Genomic DNA, 11,869 nt, shown 5'->3' with positions numbered 1-11,869 from the left:
ACGATGAGCGTTGTCGGCATAGATCTCGGTGCCCAGAGCACCAAAATCGGTGTTGCCAGGAACAAGGGTATCGACATTGTGCGTACATCCCGCCATCCGCCCACTTCTTCTAACCCCCGCCGTGGGGATTTTCCCCAGAACTCGCGCTTGCAGGGCAGGTACTGACTGATCTTGTGGAATTTTGCAGATCACAAATGAGGTCTCCAACAGATCTACTCCGTACGTTGCAACCTTTTTCCCTTTTTGTTAGAGCATCTCAACTGACCTTGTTTCTTCTGCCATTTCCAGGTCCCTCGTCGGGTTCGGACCCAAGAGCAGATATATCGGTGAGGCCGCGAAGACGCAAGAGATCACCAACCTCAAGAACACCGTCGGTTCCCTGAAGCGCCTCCTGGGCCGCAGCTTCAGTGACCCCGACATCCAGATCGAGCAGGAGTTCAACACCGCTCCCCTCTGCGATGTCAACGGCCAGACCGGTGTCGAGGTCAACTACATGGGAAAGAAGGAGAAGTTCACCGCCACACAACTGGTTGCCATGTACCTGGGCAAGATCAAGGCCACCGCCTCCAAGGAGTTGAAGCTGCCGGTCTCCGACGTCGTCATCAGCGTGCCCGCCTGGTTTACCGATGTCCAGCGCAGAGCGCTGCTCGACGCCGCTGATATCGTCGGCCTGAAGACCCTCAGACTCATCAACGACACCACTGCCATCGCTCTTGGCTACGGTATCACCAAGCTGGATCTCCCCACCGCGGAGGAGAAGCCAAGGCGCGTGGCGTTCGTCGACATTGGATACAGCAACTACACCTGCTCCATTGTTGAGTTCCGGAAGGGTGAGCTGAACGTCAAGTCGACGACCTGGGACCGCCACTTCGGTGGTCGCAACTTCGACAAGGCGCTCGTCGACCACTTTGCCGAGGAGTTCAAGGAGAAGTTCAAGGTCGACATCCGGTCCAACCCCAAGGCCTGGGCGCGCACCCTCGTCGCGGCAGAGAAGCTCAAGAAGGTGCTGTCGGCCAACGCTGCGGCTCCCATGAGCATCGAGTCGCTGATGGAGGATGTTGACGTCCGTGCCTTCGTCAAGCGAGAGGAGCTGGAGCAGATGGTCAAGCCCCTCCTGGACCGTCTCCATGTGCCCCTGGAGCAGGCGCTTGCGGAGGCCAAGCTCACGGTCGAGGACATTGACAGCATCGAGATGGTCGGTGGCTGCACTCGTGTCCCCATCATCAAGGAGATGATCAGCAAGTTCTTCGGCAAGCCCCTCTCCTTCACCCTCAACCAGGACGAGGCCATCGCTCGTGGATGCGCTTTCAGCTGCGCCATCCTCTCCCCCGCCTTCCGTGTGCGCGACTTCTCCGTGCACGACATGGTCAACTACCCCATCGAGTTCACCTGGGAGCAGTCGCCCGACATCCCTGACGAGGACACCGCCCTCACCGTCTTCAACCGAGGCAACGTGATGCCCTCCACCAAGATCCTGACCTTCTACCGCAAACAGCCTTTCGACCTGGAGGCCCGCTACTCCAAGCCCGACATGCTGCCGGGCAAGGTCAACCCCTGGATCGGACGCTTCTCCGTCAAGGGAGTCCAGGCTGACCCCAACGACGACTTCATGATCTGCAAGCTCAAGGCCCGACTGAACCTGCACGGTATCCTGAACGTCGAGTCGGGATACTACGTGGAGGATGTGGAAGTCGAGGAGCCTGTCCCCGAGGAGGGTGAGAAGAAGGATGCTGATGTAAGTTCCGGATCTAGCCCCCACCCCAAGTATCAGGACTGTTACTGACTTTTCGACCAGGCCATGGAGACCGATGCTCCCAACGGCGAACAGCCCAAGAAGACTCGCAAGGTCAAGAAGCAGGTCCGCAAGGGCGACCTGCCGATCGTTTCCGGAACCACCTCCCTGGACGAGGCTACCAAGGAGGCCTGGATCGAGCAGGAGAACGCGATGGCCATGGAGGACAAGCTGGTCGCGGAAACCGACGAGAAGAAGAACGAGCTTGAGGCGTTCATCTACGAGCTGCGCGACAAGATCGACACTACCTACTCCGAGTTCGCCAGCGAGGAGGAGAAGGACAAGCTGAGGGCCAAGCTGACCGAGAGCGAGGTGAGTTTCAGATGCTGTTCCCAACCAATCGACACGCTTTTTCACTGACGGGACCCGTGTAGGACTGGCTCTACGAGGAGGGTGAGGACACCACCAAGGCCATCTACGTCTCGAAGATGGACGAGATCCGCTTCCTGGCGGGCCCCATCATCCAGCGTTACCAGGACAAGATCGAGGCCGAGCGCCAGGCCGCCCTCAAAGCCCAGGAGGAAGAGGCCGCGAGGAAGCGCGCTGAGGAGGAGGCCAAGAAGGCGGAAGAGGAAGCCAAGAAGAAGGCCGAGGAGGAGCAGAAGGCCGAGGCCGCTGACACCGAGATGAAGGACGCCCCGGCCGCCGCTCCTGAAGGTGAGGCTCCCGCTGAGAAGGCCGAGGGCGAGGAGAAGAAGGAGTAGATGATTGGCGGATGACGAGTTTTCCCCTTGAGCTGCATGTGTTCGCATAGGTCCGGACGGATGGCGCGGATTTTGCCATCTTTTCTTTGAAACTTCATGATGTAGATCGCGTGCTTTTTCTTTTTTTTCTTCTTGAATTCCCTTATTCTGGTCACGATGTATGGAAACACATGCGGGGGCAGGCATCAGGGCCTGCTCCGTTCCCCTTTCATGACAGCAGACGTCCTTCTAGAGCAGAGAGAGACTGCAGATAGAAGATTCCTTGAAAAGCGAAGATACGATTGGTCGACATCTCGGTAGAATAGTATACAGGTAGTGGTAATACAGCAAAAGTTGCTATATATCTAGGTTCTTGGGCTCTCCAGCGAATATAGATTAGTAATTACCTTTGGAAGGTCTCGTAGAGGAATACATACCATGTGTTGCGGCCAACCAAGTTTATCGTACCGAGATCCCGAGACGGTCCCAGGTACCAGGTACCTCGCTGATCTGCTTCGTCAGCCGCACCTAGAAGTATCGGGTACATCGGCCCGCAAACCGCAAAGAGCCTCGGCTCGTCTGACGCTCTCGGTCGTGCAGCAAGAGAGGAAACCTCGTCCGCTGCGGCTTGTTTCCTCCTCTTCATTATACCAGATATCAGCGGTCTTCTGGTCACTTCACTCCCCGGTAAGTACGTTATCTTTTCTTCCTTCTCGTGCGTCTCCATAGGATCAGATTTCCCGCCTCTTTCTCCGATCTGGGCTTGCTTTCCCCGCATTTTGCTGCATCCGGCCGAGCTTATATAGTAGGTCTTCTGGCTGGGGTTGTTGGAGTGTCTCTTCTCTTCTCCGTTCTATGTCTGTCTCTGCTGCTTGAGCTTTGGATGCATATATCTTCTTTACCTTGCATTGGGACTTGCTGACAAGCTTTGATCGTCAATCTGCAGACACTCTCACATCCAACAACTGACGGGCTCTCCTCCGCATCTATCCATCCATCATCATGGCCACGGACCGACTGTCCTCCATCCTGAACCACCTGAGGCCCTCGAGCCCCAGCAGCGGTGTTTCCGCTATGTGAGTGCGGTCCACACCGCTTCTTCTGCCAGCTATCTTGTTGACGGGTTGTTCCCATATATTATAGTACGCAGAAGAACCCCGACGATGTGGTCATCACGCTGGCGCTGCGCACGCCCCTGGCCAAGGCCGTCAAGGGCGGCTTCAAGGACACGGATCTCGACTATATGATCTACGCGCTGCTGAAGGAGGTGCTGGCACGGTCGAATCTGGATCCGGCTCTCATTGAGGATGTGTGTCTGGGAAATGTGAGTCGTCTTCCCCTTCTCTTTCTCTTTCCCTTTTACTCTGAATGAATCTCTGACAAACGTGAGATCTCCAGGTCGGTGACGGCAAAGCCGCCTACCTCGTCCGCGCCGCGGCCCTCGCGGCCGGCATCCCCCACACGGCGGGCGCCTCGTCCGTGAACCGCTTCTGCTCGTCGGGCCTGAAAGCCGTGCAGGACATCGCGAACCAGATCCGCCTGGGTGCCATCGACATCGGGATCGCCGTGGGCGCCGAGTCCATGTCGCACTCGGGCGACCGCCTTCCGCGCCCCTTCAACGAGGAGGTCCTGCGGAACCAGGAGGCCGCGGACTGCATGCAGCCCATGGGCCAGACGTCCGAAAACGTTGGCGACGACTTCAACATCACGCGCGAGATGCAGGACCGGTACGCGGTCGAGTCGTTCCGGCGCGCGGAGGCGGCGCAGAAGGCCGGGTGGTTCGATGATGAGATCGTCCCCATCACGACCAAGGTAAAGGATCCGAAGACGGGGGAGGAGAGGACGATCACCCTCACGAAGGACGAGGGGATCCGGTATGGGACCACGTACGAGGCGCTGAGTAAGATCCGGGCCGCGTTCCCCCAGTATGGGAATAAGACGACGGGCGGGAATGCGAGTCAGGTCACGGATGGTGGTGAGTAGCAGTAGCCCATCCCCCCTTGCTTACAATCTATGTATCCGGCCCCTCCGGACGAAGGTCCATAAGACACCGGATTACTAACATGAAGACAAAAAAGCGGCCGCAATCCTCCTCATGCGCCGCTCCAAAGCCATCCAACTGAACCAACCCATCCTGGCCAAGTTCTGCGGCGCCACCGTGGCCGGCGTGCCCCCCCGAATCATGGGCATCGGCCCGACGGCCGCGATCCCCAAACTCCTATCCCAATTCAACCTGTCCAAATCCGACGTCGACATCTACGAGATCAACGAGGCCTTCGCCTCCATGGCCGTGTACTGCCTGGACAAGTTGGGCCTGGAGCACGCGAAGGTGAACCCGCGGGGCGGGGCGATCGCGCTGGGGCACCCCCTGGGCGCGACGGGGGCAAGGCAGATCTGTACGATCCTGAGCGAGGCGAGGCGCGCGAAGAAGAGGGTGCTCGTGACGAGTATGTGTATCGGGACTGGGCAGGGGATGGCGGGGTTGTTTGTTAATGAGCAGATTTGATTCTGATTCCGAGTCAGTCGCCCTAAATCTATGAGGGATAGGGGCTGGACTTGGAAGCTGCATTTATTTATGGCTTACGTTTTTTATGTTGCGTATATGTTTTGTGTTTTGTTTATGTCTTTTTTGTTGCTTCGGAGTAGGGATCTGTTAATCCTATATATATAATGCACAAAATAGCTCTGTTAACTGGACGATCAAAAAGACCACCAACCAGAATGGGAATAAATGGTCACGTTCATTTGTGTGTTGTATGTCTCCAACACATAAAATATTTTTTTTTTCTATTACTAGGTCTACTTGTGCAAGAAGAACAATCAATTACCCAATAAAATTGGACAATTGATCAGAACCTCGATGTATAAAATTAATCTCGTCTATTATGTACAGCTATGTATATATATACAGACAGCCCATCCATCCCATGATTTCCACTGGCGCCGAAAGATGGAGCTATATCAAGAAAACACAAAATGCAACATCATCTGATATATCCTGTTTGCAGGATATACTCTAACCAATTAAGCAGTCAACTGCCGTATGGTCGTATCGGCAGGGGATATCATATCATATCGTAACGTAAATATATCGTATCATCATATCATGCGGGGAGAAAGCAATGCAGGTATCTTGAGATCAGGAACGAAGGAGAGACAGAGGGGAGAAGGGGAAGGAGAGAGAGAGACAAGAAAGACATCATCATGACCTCTTCTCTCCATTCCCTCCTCCGCCTCCTCCCCCTCTTCCCCTCTCCCTCTCCTTCCTCAACCTCGCCTCCGCTGCCCGCGCCAGGATCTCCCTCCGATCTTCCACTCCGGCCGGATGGGCCTCGACACGATCATGCTCCCGTCCGACCTCATCCTCCTTCAACCCACCCAGGACGAACTCCCCTCCCGTCCATCCACCTTCATCCACATGCTCCCTATCCCGCTGCTCCTCCCAATCGGCCGGATTGTAGAACTCCTCATTGGAAAGCCGGCGTCCGCCCCTTGTCCAATCCGCCCTCTCGACCTCCTGCTCGATCTGCCTCGTCAGGTTCCAAAAGTCGCGATCGTGCTCGCCGAACACGCAGTGCGCGAGCTCGTGGCACAGCGTGCGTCGGATGGTGCGGTAGTCGCGATACCCGTCGTACGCGTCCGTGCGGAGGCGGAGCTCGATGACCTCTCCTTTGTTCCGGTTCAGGCCAAGCGTGCGGGAGGTGTCGGTGGTGTGGAGGGCGGGGTCCATCTCGGTCAAGAGGGGCACGGAGAAGCGGTGCTTGCGCATGGCGGCGCGGATGCCCGGGTCGTCGCGGAGGCGGGCGAGGAAGTCCAGGCTGCGTTGGGGGTTGGGGAGGTAGGAGAGCGGGAGGAGCCGGTGGAAGGTGTAGTTGTCCGGTGAGTCGGCGAGGGAGGAGAGGGTGTGGATCTGTCCGACTCCGCCGCGCAGCGCGGCGGGGGTAGCTGTTGCGCGGGATGATGAGGATCGCAGGGCCGCGGCGCGGGCTTCCAGACGGCGTCGCGTGTTGGAGACCTCGGCGTTCAGGTCGTCGATCTCCTGCGCCTTGCTACCCAGGAGGGTGATTTTGAATCTCGGCGACGAGGTCACCGTCTCCGGGAGGAGGGTTCTCAGCGGGGTCGGGGGGAACGGGGGCTTCTGCATCCCCGGTTTGGGGGAGATCAGGAGCTTCTGGTTCTCGGGCGGGACGAGCAGGTCGGCCGCGAGGGCGGCGGAGAGGTCTTCCAGGGTGGCGGTGCCGGGGAGGGTGAAGGTATGTGGCGTGCCATGGTGGTGGATTGTGAGGGTGATCGAGTCCGAGGTCGAGTCCGCCGCCGAGCCCGCGGGGAGAAACGCGGAAGGCGAGCTGTGGCTTGCGACTGCGTCGGGCGGGGTGTCGGTGTCGGCGGATGCCATGGTAGCAGCGAGCAAAGTAAAGGCCAGGAAGAATAGAAAGGCGAAGAGGAAAAGAAGAGAAAGATAAGCAGGTCGTTTAAGAAGAGAAGACAGCTTCTCTGCGCGTCCGTCGCCTTCCACCGCCGCGTTTGTCAGCGGAGGCGTTGCGCTCGCACGTGACCCGCGATGCCCTCGACTGCCGTTTTAGGATGGGTTAGTGGATGATGCTCACCTGTTCGTGAGATTTCCCAAACAGCGTTTCTCTTCATCCAGCGATATTGCTCTAAATGCCAAGGGAACTTCTGACGAAACAACGTGAGTTAGGTTGGTTAGGTTAGGTAGCTAGTGGTGCTGGATATTCTGATCGACCAAAGGCTGATGCATGAAGAATCCTATATCAGGTACCTACCTAGTTATGCAGCCGTCCTGGGAACCTAGTAGATCTCGGTTTTACATCTCACCTTTGTAGTCCACTCATTCAAGCATAGGACTAGGCAACCCATAGGTATTACCCCCGGCAATGTTGCTAAGCGGGATCGGGTCTAGTAAGCAGGCAGGCAACCCCCTCTGACACAACGTTGCATTGAGTTCCTAATCACTGAAAAGAACAGTAACTATTTAATCTCGGTGAGAATCTGGTCGGTCCATAGTACCTTGATCTTTTCCACCTCTGAGCTGTTCTCGGCAATTATTGGATTGGATGAAGAAGAAACCTCGAGTTGTGCAGGTCCCCTATATACCAGACGCTATAGTACCTACGTCGCAACAAGGTGTTAGTTACAAGTGGACATATATATCCAACCCCAACGCAAACCAAAAACACTCAAGAGAATAAAAAGAAAGATGACAATAACACCAACACCACCCCTCCCCGCCCATCCCACCCCCCGACAGCCCCCCATCATCCGTCCGCGCCTACCTCGCCTCCATCCTCCACACCCTCCACTCCGTCCCCTCAGACGAGGCGCACGAGATTGCCTCGCACTGGAAATACGGCCGGGGATCGGAGCTCCTGTACTACTACGATGTCCAGACGTTCCGGGACATGTTTGGCAGCGAGGCGGGGGTTCTGCTGTATGGGGTATGCGAGGGGGGAGTTATTATCAGGGTTGAAGGAGAAGAGGAATGATGGCGCGAGAGCAGCAGCAGAAGCAGTCGGGGATAATAATAATAGGAAGAAGAAGAGTACAGGGAGCAGAAAAGAAAAAGATCTCTTTGGGCTTCCTCCTGGTTGTGAATTAAATAATAATAACCCTTTCCTTCTCTTCTTTTCTTTTCCATTCCTATCTGTGAAAGAAAAGAAATCTGACAAATATATTTCCCTCCGGGGAAAAAAAAGTATTCTTCGTCTACTTCTTCTTCATCTCCATGATCGTCGCTGGCTGGTTAGCTTATACAGGCGGGGCCGTGGGAAGCGACGATCGAGCCGCGCTCCTTTCTGTTCTGAGTATCAGCTTCTTTGTTGGTTTGTTATTTCGTATCTCACTTACTACATTTAAATCCGAACATTGTTGTGAGATTTTTTTTATTCAACTGTCGACAGATCAGTATATGGAAAGGTCAGCGAGATACAAGTACCTATCTTGCAAGGCTCCGGGGCCGTGGAACGGGAATCGAATCCATGGATCGCGTTGACAAAATCAAGCTCAACGCCCTCCGCATGGGAGGTCCGGTCCCTTCGAAGCTTGACGCTGAGCCAATAATCATCTCAACTAAGCCCGAGGTCATCAGCAACATCCAGTTCAAGAAGATATTGATACCTAGTTTCAAAAGATCCAGGAGATAAGGTAGAATGTTTTCTTTCTTCTTCCAGTATATACTTTTCCATCTCTTTCTTCCATCCAAACAGATAAGGATAATAGGTACAGTATATATGCTCAGTAGGTATCCAAAAATAGATAGATGTAAGTAAACCACTGGCATCTTGAGATGCCATATCCCCCAACTTTTCCAAACCGTAGACGGTCGATTCACCAGCCCCTCCTTTCTCCCTGTAGACCACACCAGACCATGCTCTCTTCTGTTCCATTTCTCCTCTCCTGAAGAAAGACCATGACAGGAGCATTACCAACCCATCCATGTCCAAAAGAAATACATATATAGTATGCCAAAAATATGCACAAGAATAGAAGCAAGAGTTAAATACAGAATATGTAGATGAGATGTCATCTGCCTGGATCTTAACCCAGGATAGGACCATGGATCGGTTTTCCAACGGCGGGATGGTGGCGTATATGGTCGGTCGTACCGTTGAGATGTTGGCGAGCAGAACGCCGCCGCTATGCATCATGAAAGCTGGTGCTACTGTTGCTACCGAACTGACCATGCACGAGTCGTCCCTGAAAGAAGCGCTCAAGGAGGGAGGTGGTCGGGATGAAGAGTAGATGTGCTGACGTGCGATCCCGTCGGGAATTATGCTTCTGTCTTCTGCACGCTTCTACTCCGCGGCTACTCCGCAGCCATCAGATCGGGCGAATCCGGAACCCATTCATTCAGCTCGAGGCTCCAGGTGTGGCTATAAAGGTCAGCACAGTCTCGTGGAGAGATCAACCGGCAAAATACTCACTTCTGAAACTGTGTCACCGTTAAGGCCCTCTCCGAGTACTCCTGGATCAGGATCTCATCGTACTTGTACGGCACCTTGGCTGGCACGCCCTCGTAGATCGTGTGCCGCATCGGGTACAGATCCTCGGTCCGGTACTTGTGGAAGTTCTTGCACTGCCAGACCCCGGGCTCCTCTTCCGGGTGCAACTGGCTCAGGCCCGTGATGTCGATGTAGAGACCGTTCCGGATGTCGATCCACCGCGCGTCGATGATGTTCAGGCCCTCGCCCCGGATCCGCTGCCGGGACCACGGGTTGACGTCGAGCAGGTACTTGCGCTTCACTTTGCCGTCCTCAGAGACGTACTGCGCCATGGTCTGGTTGAAGTGGTCGGCCATGTACATCAGGGTGGTTTCCGACACCTGCGTGTCGATATCCCAGTCCCACGGGAGCATCTGGTGCGGTGACACACTACGTCAGCCCTGCTGTGGGAGGGAATCCTGAAGAATGTATGAGTCTTACCTTGCCATTCCACCACCAGCCCAGCAGGGTTCCGTGCGCGATCCAGGTCTCCATTCCATTCTCGCGGAAGAAATTGAGATAGGCGCGGATCATATGGGTCAGGGTGTCGGTGCGCTCCTCGTACGACACGATACCATGGTAGAAGCGGGAGTCGTAGTGTCCCATCAGGTCACCGCCGCCGGGCTCGTGGAAGTACTTGTACTCTTCGACCGCAAGGTCCGCGGGATCGGGCCCGCCGTCGCGCGGCTGCAGCGACGGCGGTGGAAGCGCCAAAGTCGTGATAGAACATAACGCGGCAATCCACAGCGCTAAGCGCCCCAGATATTTCATGTCTTTCTTTTGAGTTTGTGATTTTTTGTTGTATATATACTTCTCCAGGTGCGCTCACCGCTTCCCTTGCATTCTGGCACGCACTGCGCCTGTCTGCTGCGCGCGACGGCTGAAGGATGTCGAGGAGAACTGGTCGACAATGAATTTAACACCCGGATCACCGTGAGGCTTTCCTTCTCCGTATATCGGAATTGCTTTTAATCGTCGCGGCGGGCGCCCTCGGAAGCTGGGTATGCACGAGGAGGCGGTCTCAGGGGTCGGAACTGACGGATTCCGGTTCAGCAGGACATTCCGCGTTTCGACAGCTCTTCCCGGGTCTTTTCGGTCCCTTGTCGACAGAAACCGATCTGGCGGGATAGTCGTGAGGAGGGCTTGAGGGGGAATATACGACTATATCGGATCGGGGTCGGCGAGCCGTCAGGAAGGGAGCGCAGGAATGTGAGGAATAGTATATAGGTTGTATAGGAATCGGAGGCGCAAGACGCAGCAGGACACCTCGACCCGGCGCACACGAGACCGGCAGAGTCCGACGAGGAGAGCGAAGCCGTAGCAGCAGCAGCCAGCAGCGAAGCGGACAGACTGGGCTTTCGCGGAGACTTATCTCCCTCCAGCGGTTCAGGCTGGCGCGTGCCACCCTTCCTTGTTGGGCGTAGCGAAGCCATGTCTGGATCGCTCGGATCCGCCGCTCTGGAGAGCAGCCAATGATAAACACGACTGTTGGGTCTCGACCAGGAGAGTCGGCGTGCAGCGAGACCGACGCCGACGTTCTTCGCAGCATCCACGGCTCCCCAGAGTCTCCACGATCGCTCCGGAACCTCGGGTCGCCTTCCATCATCAGATCAGACCGTTTTTCCTCACGAAAGACGGCCTCACAAGTGTCCCAACTGCTGACTCCCACGAACCTGGCCCTCTACGTTAGGCCCCGGGCCAGCATCCCGTAACACTTAGTGACAGCTTGACCAGCATCCCACGACTCGAACTCCCTTGATGGCCTTGGCATCCCGTGATGCCTGGACGGTGATACGTCGGCACGGATACGGCGGGAGGCTGAAAGCCTGCACATGACGTGACATGGCTTCCCCAGTCTTCGGTCTGTTATCCAATGGGTCGTTGGGACTTGGCAGACTTTTCTCTCCGGTCCTGCAAACGGTCACGCCCACGGGCGCTTCTCCGCCGAAACCCCAACTCTATAAGTCAATGTGGACAGCACAGTTGCACGTTGCGTTGATCGTGCACCGTTATCGTTGATCTCTACCGTCATTCTCATCTCAGTATTTTCTCAATGACAGAAAGCTGCTCTGCATCTGCATCTGCATACAATGTATTAGTAAACCCTGTAGCATTTGTCATACCCAAGTCCGTGAATCTTAAAAATAAATGTCACATACTACAGTGATCACCCGTTATTTATAGATAGTGCCTGGCTTGTTGAATCTGAATCTGAATCTGATAGCCTTGGTCTATGGAAGGAACCATTCATATACAAGATTTGCTGCGACACCAAGCTTTAGATCTATACGTCGTTCGCAAGCTTTCGGGTCAGATCGTCGGTCAGCCTTAACGCTTTATGTAACCTGACAAGCCAAGATGAAACCGAACAAAGAGTGCGTCTTGCGTCTTTTCAG

General features: G+C 55.3%; 5 protein-coding genes across 5 annotated transcripts; 2 read left to right on the top strand and 3 right to left on the bottom strand.

Annotated features, from left to right (window-relative positions):
• Positions 1-3: 3 nt before the first annotated feature.
• On the top strand, positions 4-2,496 carry VTN00DRAFT_10030 (uncharacterized protein; the record flags this gene model as incomplete). Its single annotated transcript, XM_069426642.1, has 5 exons — positions 4-78; positions 188-219; positions 289-1,735; positions 1,796-2,104; positions 2,167-2,496. 5 exons carry the CDS (start codon positions 4-6, stop codon positions 2,494-2,496), a joined length of 2,193 nt encoding a protein of 730 aa, XP_069284629.1.
• Positions 2,497-3,477: 981 nt separating this feature from the next.
• VTN00DRAFT_10029 (uncharacterized protein) lies at positions 3,478-5,007 on the top strand (the record flags this gene model as incomplete). The annotated part of the gene is made up of 5 exons (XM_069426640.1): positions 3,478-3,551; positions 3,619-3,799; positions 3,874-4,450; positions 4,554-4,922; positions 4,976-5,007. The coding sequence occupies 5 exons, from the start codon at positions 3,478-3,480 to the stop codon at positions 5,005-5,007; spliced, it is 1,233 nt and encodes a 410-aa protein (XP_069284628.1).
• A 670-nt stretch (positions 5,008-5,677) lies between these two features.
• On the bottom strand, positions 5,678-6,871 carry VTN00DRAFT_10028 (uncharacterized protein; the record flags this gene model as incomplete). Its single annotated transcript, XM_069426639.1, has 1 exon — positions 5,678-6,871. One exon carries the CDS (start codon positions 6,869-6,871, stop codon positions 5,678-5,680), a length of 1,194 nt encoding a protein of 397 aa, XP_069284627.1.
• Positions 6,872-9,298: 2,427 nt separating this feature from the next.
• Positions 9,299-10,244, bottom strand: VTN00DRAFT_10027 (uncharacterized protein; the record flags this gene model as incomplete). Its single annotated transcript, XM_069426638.1, has 3 exons — positions 9,299-9,365; positions 9,417-9,847; positions 9,915-10,244. The coding sequence occupies 3 exons, from the start codon at positions 10,242-10,244 to the stop codon at positions 9,299-9,301; spliced, it is 828 nt and encodes a 275-aa protein (XP_069284626.1).
• A 278-nt stretch (positions 10,245-10,522) lies between these two features.
• On the bottom strand, positions 10,523-10,906 carry VTN00DRAFT_10026 (uncharacterized protein; the record flags this gene model as incomplete). The annotated part of the gene is made up of 1 exon (XM_069426637.1): positions 10,523-10,906. The coding sequence occupies one exon, from the start codon at positions 10,904-10,906 to the stop codon at positions 10,523-10,525; it is 384 nt and encodes a 127-aa protein (XP_069284625.1).
• Positions 10,907-11,869: the final 963 nt, after the last annotated feature.

Source organism: Thermoascus crustaceus (genome assembly GCF_041956765.1).
Source record: "Thermoascus crustaceus strain CBS 181.67 unplaced genomic scaffold VTN00scaffold_8, whole genome shotgun sequence".
NCBI classification, from domain to species: Eukaryota; Fungi; Ascomycota; class Eurotiomycetes; order Eurotiales; family Thermoascaceae; genus Thermoascus; species Thermoascus crustaceus.
The sequence above is the reverse complement of the archived record's forward strand: the minus strand, read 5'-3'. Positions and strand labels throughout refer to the sequence as shown.